The sequence below is a fragment of the Orycteropus afer genome, unplaced genomic scaffold (genome assembly GCF_000298275.1).
Source record: "Orycteropus afer afer isolate SDZICR_OR568_19922 unplaced genomic scaffold, OryAfe1.0 scaffold00031, whole genome shotgun sequence".
Lineage (NCBI taxonomy): Eukaryota > Metazoa > Chordata > Mammalia > Tubulidentata > Orycteropodidae > Orycteropus > Orycteropus afer.
The window spans coordinates 14,023,571-14,041,051 of record NW_006921618.1 but is presented as its reverse complement, the minus strand read 5'-3'; the positions used below and the strand labels follow the sequence as shown (position 1 = coordinate 14,041,051).

Sequence of the window (17,481 nt, the reverse complement as noted above, 5' to 3'; positions counted from 1 at the left end):
GTGACCTCAAGGAAAACAGAAGGCAAAATAAAAATACCAAACACATAGCAAATGAGGTTTTAAATGACTGACATCACACTAAAATCCCCTGTTGCCCTCATGCTGGTGGCTAGATCTTCCTAGCAAAGGAAAAAGATTGCTTTTAACAGAGATATCTATAAGCAAGCTAGTTGAAAGCTAATAAGAGGGAAAGGCATACAAAAATCTTGGCTGCTGGTGATGAGCCAAGGAAAATTATGAAATGTGCCAGTGCCAAGGGAGAAGGTAGTCCAATATCTAGCATTGCAGACACAGAGGCAAAGAAGCCATAAGGAAACTCAAATGCAAGAGAGAGGAAAAAAAGGCACAAGGCATATTTCCTCTTCACATGGGTGTCAATTCAAAACAGAGTTGCAATACTCTGGGCCTGCAGAGCACACAGCCCAGTGCCCAAAGCCCTTATATTTAATATCAACATCCAAGAGGGCGACAAAAATCTGTCCTGGATTACTGGGTGATTTCTAATATGTACCATAACCAACACTAAGTCAACTTTTTAGAGATCAAATTTCCTACTCTGCAGCATGTTGGAATGCATTCTTGGCAAAAGACTTCTTCCCATTCCAGTCTACCCATGCAAAGCACAGAAGCCACTGGGAAAAAGACTAAACCTGCCCAAGACCATCTTTCAGCCATGCACGCATGACTAATACCGACAACAAAAAAATAAATGTTCACTCAGATGTCTTTTTACATTCAATAAGAAACTAATTCCATTCATTAAAACTGAGGGTTGCTGTTGTTGATGTTATGTGCCATCGGGTCGGACCCAACTCATAGCAAACCCTGCTTGGGTTTCTGAGGCAGTATCACTACGGAAGTAGATTGCCCCATCTTCCTTCCAAGGAGTGGCTAAGGGGTTTGAACCACCAGTCTCCTGGTTAACAGTCAAGTGCCTTAGGCACTATGCTATCAGAGCTCCCAAAAATGAGGGTGGAGGGGTCCAATTTCAGGAAAGAATACTCAGGGTAGGTAAGCCATTGTTCACCCTAACTTGGATTCCTCTAAAACCTGGGATTGACTAAGGAGTTTATCTCAAGTCCCTAAACATCTGCTGTCCACAGCAGATGAACCATCATGCCTAATTCTGAGTTACCAGAAATACACCTTCACAAAATGCCAAAACAGCAAGGCAAAAGAAATTGGAAGAGACATTCTAAACTAGTATCTATTCAAGACTCCATACTTCTATATTGGAGCAGTGTAATTCAGGTAGAAATACTATAGGAGCTTAGCACTGAACACCCCCACACACTGTTAACTGTTAAGCATCCATTTATAGCCCTTGAAAAGGGCCAGGGTCAACCACACATGGACTAGGTAAAACAAGAAACCAAAAACATTGTATTTCAGAGGCTTCTGTAAGGAATAAGCATGTGTTTGCAGCATTTATGAGCTTCTTGGCCACAGTTAAACTAATCAAAAACAATATTAAAGGCTATTTCTATGAGCAGATGTACAAACTGCTTATGTGCATGCTTACCCACTTACCCAGCCCATCAACCCTCAATATAAGGTTTGATCCAAGCAACAAAGCTTGAGCACACCTCCCAATTCTTCTGAAATAACAGGAGCCTAAGAGTCCCAACAGGTATTTCAGAGCTCCTGTTCCACTTAAAAAAGGTCAATTAACTCTGCCAAGAAAGAAAAAGTCCAGGTTCTCCAACCAAAGTTGAACCACCGTCACTGCAGAGCTGTCCAGGACACACAACTCTGAGGTGACATGACCTTCCAAATCCAAAATTACTACAAAAGAGCCCCTGAATTGGCTGAGGACTTGGTGGGTTGGACCAAAAGCCCCATATAACCACAGGAACCACTAAGATCCTCGAACTACTTACTCTCTTTCTGGGAATTTTATGAGTAGAGTCCAAATTCTCAAAGGTGCTGGAACGCTGAGAACTACAGGTCTAGAGATGAATGTGTGATTTGGATTCCTTAAAGTCCATGGAACTCAGAGTAGCATTATGAAAAGGCAGATTGGTATTATAACTTTCTACTTTCTTGAAGACTTAACTTCATAAATCACTGCCTCTACAAAGTTGCCCCAGGTTAACCCTGCTCAACTCTGCTCCTTTTTCTTCAACCTTTCTGCCCATGGACTTAGTTTGGTCTATATACATTTATAAAGCCTTTGCAAATTTTTCAGATGTGTGCACATACGCATGCTTGCCCAAAGAAACTAAATTTTTTGGAAGCAGGTATTACCTCTACCTTTTGGATCCCTTCCTAATATACCTAGGCAGTACAATCACATGGCCTATATCCCACCTCAATTGGGATCTCCAGATCACCCTGACCTAGAAATAATGCTTTCAGTAACAAGTCTGAAACTCAAATACCCTCATCAGGACCATATTGGAAAATGCCTAGGCAATAATGGGCAACCAATGTCAATGCCAATCCAAGTAACTTTTGTGTTTTGTTTTAAAACAAACTGATAGCCTTGGTAAGTTACTAGAACCTAAAAAAGTATGGTTAGGGCCATAATTACATTCATATCCCCTGCTACTATATAAGTCAAAACCAAAAAACAAACCCACTGCTACTGAGTCGATTCTGACTCACAGTGACCCTATGGGACAGCGTAGAACTGTCACACAGGGTTTTCCAAGGCTGTAAATCTTCACAGAAGCATACTGCCACATCTGTCTCCTGTGGAGTAGCCAGTGGGTCCAAACCACTAACAATAAGTCAAAAAGGCACACCTAGGACTCTGGTCTAGAAAACAGTCCTTTGAAGGAAACTGTATCATTGTGAGTTGTTTAGATTTTTAAAAATTGAGATTTTGGGGGACACTTAGGTCAAGTGGCAAAACACAGTCCATAAAGACAATGTTCTTATACCCTTCTTTGGTGAGGACTGAGTGGGGTTTTAAAAGTTTGCAAGCAGCCATCTAAGGTAAATAATTGCTCTCTCCCTGTCTGGAGCAAAGATGAGTGAAGAAAATCAAAGACTTACGGAAACAATTATTCTAAAGGACTAATAGATCACAAGAACCACAGCCTCTACTAGCCTGAGACCCAAAGAACTACATGGTGATAGGCTATCACTACCAACTGCTCTGATCGGGATCACAAGAGGTGGTCCTGGACAGAGAAGGAGAAAAAAAAAATGTGGAAGATGATTCAGTATCATAAAAAAAAGACTAGACTTACTGGTCTGATGGGAGCTCTGGTAGCACAGTGCCTAAGGCACTTGACTGCTAACCAGAAGGCTGGAAGTTCAAACCCACCAGCCACTCCTCGGAAGGAAGATGGGGCAATCTACTTCCGTAGTGATACTGCCTGGGAAAACCAAGGAGGGGTCACTATGAGTGGGGACCGACTCTACGGTACATAACAATAACAACTGGTCTGATAGAGACTGGTGGAACCACTAGACTATGGCCCTTAGACATCTTCAAACCTGGAACTGAACCCACTCCTGGAGATCACATTTCAGCCGAACAATAGATAGGTTTATAAACTGATCAACACCTGTGAAAAAGGTGCTCCTCCGAACAATCAACCATATGAGATCAAAGGGCAGCATTTGCCCCAAGGCAAAGTTCAGAAGGCAGGAAGGGGCAGGAAAGATGTAGAATGGAAACGGGAAACACAGAGACTATGTGGGAAGAGTACTAATACACTGAAGGGATTGCAACTAACATCATGAAACAAAATGTATAGTAATTATTGAATGGGAAACTAATTTGCTTGGTAAAGGCTCATCCAAACCACAATAAAATGTTTATTTAAAGAGAGAGAGAGGCTTCAAGAAAGCAAATCTTGGTCATCTTATAAGGCTACCAAAGCAAATACAAGCAAATAGCTATAATACTCATTCATAGATTATTCTCTTTCCTCCATAAAAAGGTTTCTAAATCACTGAACCCACTCCTGTGGCTTCCAGCCAAACAAAAGACAAGCATTTGAGCTGAACATTTACATTAGGTAGATACACTCCTTGGAAAGGTCAATCATGGGAGAATAGAAGGGGTGTGTATGTACAGGGACACAGCTGAGGGGGGCAAGAGTGCATGGGAGGGGGTGCAGAAGAGTATGAAGGGATGGACACTGGGAGGAGGTAACTATGGGGAGGAAGTGGGAGGGGAGCTGCTGCATTGTAAATTTTGGTCAATGACATGAGACAAAGTATATGTGAACTGCTGTATGAAAAGTGAATTTACTCTGTAAATCTTCACCCAAATCCTAAAAAAAAAAAAAAAAGAGTGCATGGGAGGGAAGGACACAGGGAAGAGGTAACTATGGGAAGGAAGTGGAAGGGGGAGTTATTGCACTGTGGGAAATTGCAGTCAGTGTCATGAGACAAAGTGTGTGAACTGCTGTATGGAAAATGAATTTGTTCTGTAAACTTTCACCCAAATCACATTAAAAAAAAAAAAAAAAAAGGTTTCTAAATCCTAAAATGACAATCTCAAATACAGAGATTGAATATACTCACATAACTTCAACGAACAGGATTCAGTGATTCCTCAAACATCTGGGCTTTCTACTGACCCAGGAATCTGGGGGCATTAATATTAATATATATGTGATATACAGAGTCCAGTAAAAAAATATATAAGTAAACCCAGTCCTGGGTAATGAGTTTATAATCCCAAAAGCCACCACAGAACAAAGGCTGAGGATGATGCTGAAGTTGCAGTATCTTTTTTCTCCCTTCTGGTATTCCAAAAATGCAAACCCAACCCTAAAAGCATCTCACCAAACTGCAAAACCTTTCTAAAAGAGTAAGGTCCCAAAGTTCCATAGATCAAGTTTTTCGAGCACACTTATCTCACTACTGAAACTTGGGGCCTTCTTTCCAAACTTGTTTACTTCCACTCTGAAATTGCAATCGATTTTGAACTGGACTCCACGTGCTTTGAACTTAACATGGAACTAAAGGACACAGGCTTCACTTGTAGGGCAGCATCTTTCTACTCCAAATTTCTCTGAAATCACCTCTCCTTATCACCAAGCCTCTTCCCCACAAAACTACCCTCCTTCCAGTCTTTTTCTGCAATACTATTTCATTCCATTACATGAGAAGAGGCTAGCATTATCTTTGCTTGAAAACTGTTTATTAATTTGCCTGTCAAACATTCTATAGAGCCGTTTACGTTCTTACTACAGAAACCTCCTGGGTACATATTGACAGCTCAGCAAGTATTTACACAAAGCTCTGAAACATTTGGTTCCTTCAGAGAGGAAGAAGCTGCTGTGTCAAGCAGAGAATTATCAAACACCTTTCTCTCTACCTTTTTCCATTCTTTATAAAGTGAAGCTTCCTTTTAGCACAACCCTAATATGCCTAAATTACACTTCTAAACTAACAAGCCAGGAGGAGAAAGAATGAAAATTCAGTTTCCTGGAGAAGAGAAAGAATAGCATTCCCAGAACCATGTGCAAACCATGCCATGTAGTTTACCAAAAAAAGAAAAAAAAAAAGGTGTTAAGAAAAAGCAAATATATCCACAAAATTGACTGAGATACTTAGCTATTCCTGTTCCAGCCTCAGGAACTTTTGCTCCTCTCTCAGCAAAATTTCAGGGCAAGTCCAGGCACTCAGATTACAACCAACTGCCCAAACCAGACCTCAACCTGCCCAAACACCGAAGAGCCTGTGGAGAGCTTAACGCTACCTCTTCCCTACCCCTAGAAAAGAAGCAGTGTTAATGTTGAATTCATAAATATCCACTCCCCACCCCACCCCCACCCCCAGTGTAAAGTCTCCTGGGGATTCTGAAGTAACTCTTTTTCAAGTCTTGCTTTAATGAAGTCTGCTTAATTTTTCAATTACTGTTTAGTGTTTTAAAACCACCAGCCAGGTGGAATGACTTAACTACAAACAGATTAACAGTTTCAAACCAACAGTCTGGTAGGGCTTTCTCTATATAAATATAAAAGGCCACAGACCATTGTAGTATCCAACTGTTCAGAGTTTGTTCCTGTGAAAGAATCCTCAGGAGAAAACAGCCATGAGCTCCTTGAGCCCAGGCAAAGAAAGATGGTCTCAAGGCCCCACCGATAAATGTACAGAGGGAAGCTGCCCTCAATACAAACCAGGTATGGAAGCACACGTAGATGGGAAGTATCCAAGAGTGAAGAGGTTATGCAGTCTACCGACTTCATTTTACTGATGAGGAAGGAGAAAACGAAGTCCAGAGAAAGTGAATGACTTGCCCAATGTCACACAGCTTAATTCAGAGCTGTTTACAACCCAAGTCTCTTCCCTCTCCCTCTTGCAAGTTTTGTGCTCTTTACCACTGTGCCACACACAACCTAGTGTGTGCCAGTAATGAGAACGACCAATCTAAACAAGGACAACCCTGGGATAAAAGCCACGGGAATCAGGACTGTTCCAGAGCCCAAGGTATCACTGCTCAGTGGCAGGAAAGAACTGTTTTTTGGGCAATTTGTTCTGACTACCATATTTTAACCATATTTACATTCATGCTTCAGTTGCTTCTACAGTTCTAGGATTTGAAGCCAAGTAATACAGCATTTGGGGTGGAGGAACACTTTGTTAGCCTATTCCCAACATTTTGAACAGTTCACTAACCTCTTTGCAAAAGGCCTATAGTAGACATCACACCCTACAGGAGTGAATTCAACATATGAATGTTTAATGCAATCCAAGACATCTTGTTACAGCAGGTGCTGCTTGTCATGGATACTGTGTCACACACAAAGGAAGTAACCTTAAAAAGTCCTTACAGGGCCCAATATATAAGAAGTCAATCTTGGACCTGTCCACTTTCTTCTTGCATCACCATCCCAATCCTCATCACCCCTAGTTGTCTCATGGACACCAGAGGCCCCGCAACTAAAAAGCACCATCTCAGTGTAGTTTTCCTAATCCCTTCTACTTGAGAGAGCTCCAAGAGTCCAGTATTTCAGCCAGCCCAGAATTTCTGCCAGTACGCATTCCTACAATAAACCCAGGATTCCTGTGTTTGTTTCCAGGAGTCAGAAATGTCATTTGATATTTCCACAGCAGGAACTAACAGCCAAACTTCTATTATCAAATCTAACGTGGTTGTGGACTGCTTATTGTATGGTATTTTTACCTTGATGAGCTGGGTGGGTCTCCAGGTACTACTACTGAAAGCATACTTTATTAAAAGTAATAAAAAGCCTCTTAGGGTTCAAGTGCATAGGTGACCTAAAACTATTTCATTAGTAGCAAGATTCAACACCTTAAGATACAACATTGCATACTGAAAGGGATAAAGGAAAAGTCTGACTATTGGGATCTTCTCAGCTCCTGTGAAAAACACATAGCTATGATACACACACTCACCTAATCTTTATTTCATAAAAGACGACTCAAATGAAGCATTACAACTTTAGCTGTGTCAATCAAGTCTCCGCAAAATATTCTTAAACCAGGACCAGGTAAGTTAAAAAGGAGACTGAGCAAGACCTTATGAAAAACACTTAAGAGCAGGGCATCATGGTCTGATGAGGTTTAGCCTCACATAGCCAAGAGAAATTCACAACAAAATCCATCCACCTACAACCCTCATCTACACTAGTGCCACACACCTGAAGCAACTCACAAAACTGAAGTTGCATGGTGTCTTCCACAATCAAATGCTAGCCAGCACATTCCCAGGTCTTAGGGGAGTGGCATGTGAACTAAGATTGAGCAGAAGGGATCTATGTTTTGTGGGGAAGTAAGCCTGGGTCTTAAAAGGAAATCGGAAAACACATCCAAAGGCACCACACACAGGCATCTAAATAGAGACTTTATTTTTCTACCATTTACCCAGGATACAGCATAGTGCCTAACACAAAAATTAAATGTTTAATAACTGAAAGACAAAAAAATCACTAACAGCAAAAGTTGGTTTTATAATCGTAACAATAACAACAACAACAATAATAAAGTTTGCCTATCCCCAAAACTCAGCACAATTCAAATCTAACGAGGTTTTAAATGAGCCTTGGTTTACCCACAAATTGTTTCTTCTTAATAGTTTTCAAGAAGGGTTAAGTTCTCAGCAAAAAATAAATAAGGGAGGTAAGACATGTAGAATACAGAATGAACAGAAAAGAAAGTTCTGTTTCCTAAGACAAAACTTACCCTCCTAACAATAGAAATACAACTTAAAATTTCCCTATTTTTTTCACATGAAGTAAAGGTAAGAGCTCTAAGCCTGCCATCCAATACGATTATTTTCAAAATTCCAAACTCAATGGAAGAGTAAAAAAGTATTTCTAGCAGAGGGAGGTAATGTAGCTAATTAGATCATGTAAGTGAACAAAATCTCCTCCTTGCACAAAGGTACAACTGGTTACTGCTGGGGAGAGGGTGTATGAAAGGCATTTTTCCCCCCTTTGAAAATATACATGGGTTCACAGTGTACCCTCTATTCCTGACCAAAGCCATGAAGACAAAACATGATGAAGAAGAAAAAAGAGCAAAATAAAACAACGTATAAAAAGGTACCTAGAAGTTGTAACGTCTAAGCAAATGTAAATCTTAAGTATCATATCTTTATATATTAGAATACAGAAAAAAGAAAATGGAACATACCTTAGAATGCAAAGAAAAAATTCAAAGCTCTAAAATAACTGATGACAAAATAAAAAACTAGCCTTTTGATATTCTAAGAATAATGATAAAAGCCACCAAACCAAGGCTTTAGGACAAAGTCTCTCAATTATGAAACAAGACATTTCCTTCCCTTTAAATTGAGCTGCTCTCCCAAAGTTCAATTAACAAAAGAAAGTGTTAACAAGATTCAACATGTAAACAAAGAATGGGGCCCGCCTTCCTTAAAACAGAACACTTGAATCGAATATGAAATTCTCTCTCAGCTTCCAGCTCTCTAAAAAAATTAAGTTTTCTTCCATCCTCCCCCAATAAAGATCCCACATTCACCACTTAATAAAAAGCCCAGTAAAATAATTTCAATTCTGCAAAGCGAGCAGGGTTAAAATTACTCAATTCAAATGCATCTTCAGAGCCATCAAAGAAGTCATTTATACCATCGGGAAAGTCACAAAACCAAAACAAACAGCAAACCCATTGTAGAGAAAAACTCAGCTACTGTGCTAACAACACAGAATCTATTTCAGGCTGCATAAAACATAACAAGCAAAATAAATCCAAGGTACAAGCAAAATGCCATTGCCTCCTCTTTTGTTTCGGGTACAATGTAACAAGGGCAGCCTGTCTGGGGCTCTGCTCCTGCTGATACAGTATTGCTGTTTAAACCTCCCTCCTCAAGGTCACAGCCAATTTCAGCTCTGGAATAAAAGGCAGATAGTGGCAGTGATGGTTTGGGTTATCACTGGCAGAAAAGCAGAGTGTAAAAGTTTATGAGCTCATCAGGATTGTTGTACCATTACATCAGAGGCAATTATAAATGGCCAAGAGCAGGAGATGGGGAGCCAATCAGATCACAGATAGGATGTCAACCTAAGACCAACTGTCTCCTGGCTTTGACAGAAGGATTTTACCTCCATAATTCAAATCCCAAACCAAAGCAATCTGCACTTACTACTCCAATCACTCAGCTGTTTACCAGCACTTCCAGGGAGAAGCCCAGGCCACTGAGCCGATGGAGACCAAGACAGGAGATGGCCCGGGCTGCCCTGGGTGAACCGCAGCTGGCCTCTAGCTGCCCCCAAGCAAGCCCCTGCCCTCCCTCGAGGTCCCCACGAGTCCGAGGGGCCCTTCCTTGAAAGCACAGATGAGGGACAGCCTAGAAAAAGCCAGGGGGGCAGAGAGGAGCGGCAGGTGAGCAAAGGACTGTTCAACTTCCGAGCTCCTGCCATCAAATACACCCTTAACCTGAGCCCCCAGCACCCCCTCATCCCGGGCCTGGCCCTTCCACCGCACACTCTGCCCCGCATTCCCCTGAAGACCCCCGGAGTTCGAAGTGCCCAGGAGAGAGGGAGAAGAGGAGCAGACAGCTCTGGGAAAGCCCCACACAAAGACTGAAGGAGGGAACGAGAGGAAGGCAGACAGGCAGCCATTTTAAGAGAGAAGAGCCAGACAATGGCAGCTCCCCAGCAGTGGGGGCCCCGGACTGGGGAGAGCCCATGGCTGTGACCGGCTCCCCGCTGCCGCCACCCACCCCCAGGACCCTGCTTGCCCCAGCCCCCTCCCCATTGAACTGTGTACCTGCGGGGTCCGGGCGAGCGGCTGCCCCCCGCCGCCGCTGCTCCCTGGGCTCATGGGCGCGTGGTGGCTCCTTTGTTGGGCCCCTCCCGAGGCGGCCGCCGCCGCCGCCGCCGCGGCCCCCCAACACTGGGAGGCCATGTCCGCCGGGCCCTTGCCGGCGCCCCCGTCCTGGGGCCCGCCGCCGTAGTCGCCCCCGGGGTAGCCCTGGTAGCCCCGGGCCGAGCTGGGCGACGTGAGCAGTTGGTTGAGGGTGGGGGTGGCGGTAGGCTGGGGGGTTCCCCCGCCGGCCGCTGAAGGGCCGCCTCCCCCCATGGCCCCGAAGCGCTGCTGAGCGAAGGACGAAGACGACGAGGAGGCCGAGGCGCTGGAGGAGGGAGGCGGCTTGGAGCCGGCAGCCGCCGCCACGCCGGGGCCCGGAGTGCCGCCTCTCGGGGAGCTCAGCGCGTAGGCCTGGGGGGGCGGGGGGTAGGCGCTGCGGTTGGGGTAGTAGGAGTTGTACTGGTGGTTGGGGAAGCCGTGGTCGTGCGAGTTCTGTTGGGGCCCCGCATAGGGCTCCAGGCCCCCACCGCCGCCGCCGCCGCTCTGCAGCGCTGCCAGGCCAGGGCTTTGTTGTCCGCCATGTTGTTGGTGGAAGACGGCGGCCGCGGCGGCGGCGACGGCGGACGGGCTCCGACCGTAGGGCTGCCCGAAGCCGTAGGCTGGGGGCGGCAAGGCGGCCGCGGCCGAGTGAGGAGGCGCCCCCACCCCGTCGCTGCTGCCGCCACCGCCGCCGCCGGGCGGCTCCGTGAGGTTATTGTTCAGGGCGGGCCTAGGGCCCGCGTTCCCGTTCGAGTTCTTCAGGTCCGGCTCCGCACCCGGCCCGCCGCCGCCGGCTCCTCCGCCGCCACCCCCATTGCTCTCGGCCCCGTCCTGCAGCTCCTTTCCCAGCGGCTGCGGCGGCCCCACAGCGGGGACCTCGCTCTCCTGCCCGGCGGCTGCCTTCATTTCCCCGCGCTCGGCCGTTGCCGCCTCGCCCCCCGCCTCCTCCCGCTGCTGCTGCTGCTCCGCTTTCTTCAGCTCCGAGGGCGGCGGCGGCGGGTTACCCAGGCTGCTGGCGGCGGCGGGGGCGACCTGCGCGGCCATGATCCCCGCTGTCTCGTCCGCGAAGAGACCCGGCCCTGTCTTCGTCTTCTCCCCCCCTCCCACCCCGCCCCGGGGCCGAGTCCCCCGGGCTGCCCTCCCCACCCGCCCGGGCGGGCCTCGCGGGGCTCCGCTGCTGCGCTGCGCTCGCTCGCTCGCTCGCTCCTCTCCCCCCCGCCCCGCCGGCTCAGGCTCCGGGCTGGCGGCGGCGGAGGAGGAGGAGGCGGCGGCGGCCGAGGCGCCGGCGGCTCAGCTGCTCCCGGCTCTGAAGGCTCGGGACCCGGCTCTCCCGGCTCATTCCCCCCCAAGCCCTTGCCTGGGAATGAGGGGGGCGGTGGAGGCTTCGCTCCCCAGGGCCTGGCCCCGCTGTGACTCTCCGCTTTCTGCTGCCGGAGAAAGGAGGAGGGAGGGAGGGAGGGAGGCGAGGGGGAGGGGAGCGGGGAGGGAGGGAGCGGGGGGAGGGGGACCCGGGACGGGCGGGCTGGAGGGCGCGCGGCAGCAGCCCGGGCGCCGGGAGGCAGAGTCGGAGCAAGGGCCTGGCCGGGCGCCCTGCCTCCCCTCCTCGGCCGCAGCTGTGGCCGAAGCTGCTGCGCGGCAGCGGGCGGGCGGGAAGACGGGCTGCGGGACTGAACGGCTAGAGCGCCCCACTCTCCTCCGAGTCCCCCTCACTCCGACACGAGGCTCAGCACTGCCATTTTACCCAGCACCGTCGCGGCCGCCTGGCAAACCCGGAGTGGAATACGGAGCGGACGCAGGCCGCGGAACGGACTCGCTCTCTTACCCTCACAAAGAAGGAGGGGAAGAGAACTAGCCGCGGCGGCGGCGGCAGTCTCTCTGCCGCTTTCGCTCGACAGCGCCGCCACTGAAGGCTTCAGGGAAAACCCGTCCCGGAGCTCTAGCCTCTCGGAGCCTGGGCCGCCTCCCTCCCGGAGTTTGTATCCTGGCGGCCCCACGGCCGCACCGAGGGGAGCAGCGGGCAGCGTGAACTTTACTCGCGGCTGCAAAATTGGCCTGAGCCAGAGACCGCGGCCGCCTCGGCCCAGGCCGACTCCCTGGCAGCGAGCCTGGCCTCTTGGCTGCCACTTAGCACCTCTACAGCACTTTTCTTCAAAGTCATTTAAAAACCCGGTCTAAAGACCCGGCTGAGTGAGCAAGCAAGGCTGTGCAGTTTACGCTCTTTGCAAGCCGAAAGAAATGACTGATCATTGTTCAGACTCTGCTTTCCCACCCCCCTGCCCTCATTAGTCAGTACAGACAAGGCCCTGGGGGCATAGGATCCGGATTATCCCCATTTTACAGAATTGAAAGACCTAAAGGGGAGGGAACCTGCCTCGGGTCACTTAAAGTCAGAGGGCAGAAGAATGTGGCTTTAAAAACAAGTGGGGTCTCCAAGGCTGCCTCCTGTCTACTTAGCCTTTTGGGGGGCGGGGGGGTTGGAGAATACAGTCAAGTAGTGAGCAAGTCCAACAATAGGATCAGAATATCAGATTGGGTTTAAGATCAAAGTTGGTCAGCTCACAATTGACTTAAGATGCTTCCCACTGAAGTTGCTGTGGGGGCATATAATAGACTTGCAGTAGCAGAATTTAAGCCCCATGATTGCCTCCTAAGAAAGTTCAGGCCACAAAGACAATAGCTCCAGTCTCCAAAGACAGCACCTGTAAGACTAAACAGCCCACAGAAGAGGCTCCTGATACTGGAGGAACCTGAGTGTTCAAACCACTGCAGAAGAGGGATGGCCAAAGAAGGAAAACCATTTTCTCCGTAAAGACCATGTTGTTATGTGCTGTCGACTCAAAGCGACCCCTCCTTGGGTTTCCAAGGCAGTATCACTTGGAATATTGCCCCATCTTCCTTCTGAGTGGCTGGTGGGTTTGAACTGTCAGCCTTCTGGTTAGCAGTCAAGTGCCTTAGGCACAACACCACCAGAGCACCTTGTAAAGACCATAGAACCATAGGCACCGTCTAACAGAACACCTAGAAAGCGGATGCAACCCAGATTTGTTGTCTAGCCCACCCAGTATAAACGATCTTTAAAGTTTTTAGTAATGCATCCGATGGACCTCAATTTAGCAGGAGTTGGGTATAAGGGCAGATTATCTGAAAAAATAAAGATACACATACAAAACTCTAGTGGTGGTGTCCTGATCTACAGACCCACCAAATCCCAGCAGCTGCTGTTTCCTCCTCAAACTGAGTTGGAATGCTCTGATATGACAGGCTACAAAAGCCAGAGGGTATTCCAGTTCCTCACTCAGGCCCAGGACTGCATTAGGACGCCCAGGCCAGCAGCATCAGACACCAACATCTCTTTTTCTGTCAGATTTTGTAAATGGAGACTTCATGACAACAGACCATTATCATCCCAGATTCTGCAGTTCCCTGGTCAATGAAAATAATTACAAAAGCCTGAACCAAAGAAAACTAATGTAGAGTGTCCTGTCTGCCCCCTCAAATGGCAAAATTTTCCTGTTAATCTTAGAGTAGGCAGATCCAAGAAACAAAACCACTGTCTTCTTTTAATTTTCCAAGCCAAGAATCAAAAGGCCTACCAAGATTTGACTGTCTGGAATGGGCCAGTGCCCTCGTTTCACTCACAGTCCTCAGGGGCAACAACTCTCCTGGTGCGTTAGGGCCTAGAAACCAAATTATAGGCTGCCTCATAAAATGGAGCTTGGCTATTTAGTCAACTGCCTCTGTGCTGGCAAACAGTCCTGAGTTCTGCACACAAATGAGGAATTTTTTACATGCAATTACCCTGCCATTTGCCTCAGAGTTCGGATGTAATGAGAAACCTATGAAAACCTGGAAGGCAGAATGGATTTGTCTCCAAAGGAAGACTTCATCTTCTTTCTTCAAGGTCTGTGACATACGCAAAGAGCCAAAACCCCTCTCCCTATCCGTGGGTCGTTGTTGTTGTTGTTATATGCCGTGGAATCGGACCCAACTCCTGGCGACCCCTCCTTGGGTTTCCAAGGTGGTATCACTACAGAAGTAGATTGCCCAACCTTCCTTCCGAGGAGTGGCTGGAGGGTTTGAACCGCCAGCCTTCTGGTTAGCAGTCAAGTGCCTTAGGCACTAGGCTACCAGAGCTCCCTGTCCGTGAGTACAGTTTTGAAAATAGCCACCATTTTTCTTATAATAAGGTAAAGTGCTTAAAATCTATCCACGTGAGTTGGGGCAGGTGGGATTTCACCTTTGCCACCTTTTATTTGCTTTTTTAATCTTAAATACTTTAGGGTCCTCTTCCACCTCTACCATTGGAGCCCCACGCCACCATCCCAGCGACAGCCGGGCGGAAGAGAACTTTCTTAGAAACTGGCCCATCAGCTCTCTCAGGCGGCAATAGCAGCGGGAACGGGGGGAGGGGAGGAGTCAGGCACGTGGCTGGCCCGAGCTGTGAGACCCCGGCTTGGGGCTGTGGGTCCTCCCCTCTGTGGAGTTTTCTCCCCAACGGCCTCTGCCATTTAACCCCACACCCAGGCAGCTCAGGAATCCCGGCGCAGATTGGAGAACGAGGACTTGGGCAGCGCTACCCTCACGAAAGTGCCTTTGCCACCTACAGCCTGATGGCAAATATGGACTGAATCGTTGACATGGAAACCGGACTAAAGTCTGGCTCGCTCTCCCTCACAGGAGAGTTCTTATCACCATCCCCGACCGCACGGCACTTGGCAAATGTGTACTGGATCTGAGGCCGCGAGGATCCGGCGGAGTTTCTAGGCGCACAGCAATAACTCCAGCGGCTGCTGCAGCCCAGGAAGGGGGGCAGGGCTGCCAGGACAAACCGGCTGAAAATGGCAGAGGATGTGCTCTCATTTTACCCGGCTGCACAGTGTGCATGGATTGGGCCTCAGAACAAGGGAACAACCTATTAAAATCCGCACAGCCAACTGTAAAATGTGGAAATGAGGCCTGGAAGGTTTGCTAAGAAAAGGATATGTTTGTAGGAAGGACAGCCCTTCCTCTCTCACTGTTTGCTTCCCCTAAATGTCAGAAATACAAAACTCAACAAAGAAAAGATCGGGTTCTACTTCTCAAGCCTCCTTTCTTCCCCCAATCCTTTTGGGGGAACATCTTTTAAGCCCAGGGAGCCAAGTGAGGGTTTGGTTAAGTTCTGGAGCGCCGGTTTGTAGCCCCCACACAAATTCCCACCGCACCAAAGCAGCAGACACCCAGCAGAGCTCTCCCAAGTGCGAACTGGAGCTGCGAGTTTGAGCAAAAGGGCAACTCTGTCAGTTGACGGAAGCCAGAAGCAGAGTTCAAAGCCTGGCGTGGATTTCCTTCTGGAGCTGTTTCTTAAAGTTTGTAACTCCGTGGTAAGAAACAGCCCCAGCGGAGGCTTTGGGATCAGTGTGAAAGTCTAGCACAACCATCTGACAGCGAGCTGAAAAACTTTGGGCTGCATATTAAGGGAGGAAAGTGGATTGAAGCGAGAGTCAGGCAATTCATTTTGTTACCGGCTCCCAGGCGGAAGCTGTAAAGTACGAACTGGAGCATCACAGAGAAAAATGGAATGGAAGCTGAACGGCACTGAACAGCCATCCGCGGTAAAATTGTGCCTGCCAAGGACTTAGAATCCTATAGGAGCAACCTAGGATACACCGAGCTTGGAGGGGAAATCTGCTTTTCTAAATCCTTTTTCACCCATTCCGAAGTCTTAAACAATTTGAGTTAATTTACATTTCAGAATAATGATAAGGAACATAATTTTGAAATGTTAATTTCAAATAAGTTTTTTTTTTTTTTTTTTTCCCCACAAGAAGGACAGCTATGGAAAAAAATACACTTAGGTATAAGTGAACTAGTTTACTTTCTACCAATATAAAATAAAACTACTCTCAGCATCACCTCCCCCCAAACTAAAATCAAACATAAATAAAGACCCAGGCTAATTTGTGGCAGGTTTCAAATAAAATGGAAACAGAACACTCAGGGTCAATCTAACATCAATAATAATAATAAGGTCCTAACTCCACATTCTAGTATGTATACTCCCCTTATCCACCAATCTCACTGATGAGCTTGCTGACTTCTTTTGGGGAAAGCAAAGTAAAACTAATAACAGTATCCTAAAAAAAGGGGGGGGGGACTTGGAATTTTACAAAACCCTGGATGGATCAGGAATTATGATTTTTCACCAACAGATACAAAAACAGTATACAAAAAAATCTGCTTGTAAAGAAGCTTAAAAGCCACAGAGTAGCCTATCAGAAGAGAACTTAACAGTTTGTACCTGGTACTTATTACATGAAGCTGTTTTTAGGTTTGAAGGGCTAAGTACCAACAATATTACCAAGGAAAGATATGGTCACAATCTTAACACTGAAGGCTATTGCCTAGGTACCAGAAGTCTTGTCATCTTTGACTTCGCATATTGAACCAGCGTAGGCCGCTTTTCTTTTGTTCTTTAAAAGCAAACTAGGAAAATTTCACACATGTAAAGCTTTCACGAGGGGAAAATCCGAAACGTTGAGGGTAGAAAAGAATATCAGACGGGAAACCACATATTCTAGATGGATCTTTCTTTCAGCTTTTGGTTGCATAAAGCTTTCTTACACTGCCATTTTACTGAGATAGGAAAAGAGAGTGGAGAAGTTTCTCACAGCAACTCTGGAATGGATCTGGAATGGAGTCTTTTGCTCAAACACAAGTTCTATAGAAGAGAGTTGGAAAGAGAAGGAAAAGCACAATGTGTGAGCACAGACAAAATGGAGGGAGGCAAGCATGCAGTTCAGTGAAACAGGGTAGGTGGTTAAAACAGCACATGTGCTGCCTGTTCTCTGCAACACAGCCACCTCAACAGAATCCTCCAGCGTGGTCATCCCAGGCTTTTTAATGGAAGAATCAAAGAAAATCCAAAAGAATCTATTAGGCATGAGACAGGAAGTGGATGGCCCTTAACGGAAAGCATTCTGACTAGCTTTATAAAGTTTAAACCCATCTATCCCTACAGAAAATAGCTTCTTCCAAAAATAAAGAAAAAGTGAACTGAACAAAAAAGTCAGCTATGGCACTGAGAGGGGGAAATGGGGAGGTGTTGCCTAAGGGTTTTCTGTTAAGGGCAATGAAAAAAAAATTGGAAACGGATAGTGGTGATGGTTGCACAACATGGTGAAAGTAATTAATGTCACTGAATTGTACGTGTAAAAATGGTTGGAATGGCAAACATTTTGTTATATATATTTTACCTCTTTT

At 47.0% G+C, this 17,481-nt stretch overlaps 1 protein-coding gene across 1 annotated transcript in view; it reads right to left on the bottom strand.

The window, feature by feature from the left end:
• The window catches only part of ARID1A (AT-rich interaction domain 1A), a 76,177-nt gene extending 64,891 nt beyond the window's left edge, over positions 1–11,286 (bottom strand). The window contains exon 1 of the mRNA XM_007935780.2: positions 10,165–11,286. Coding sequence (XP_007933971.1) covers positions 10,165–11,286 — 1,122 coding nt within the window. The remainder of the gene's footprint in view (positions 1–10,164) is intronic.
• Between the last annotated feature and the right edge of the window lie 6,195 nt (positions 11,287–17,481).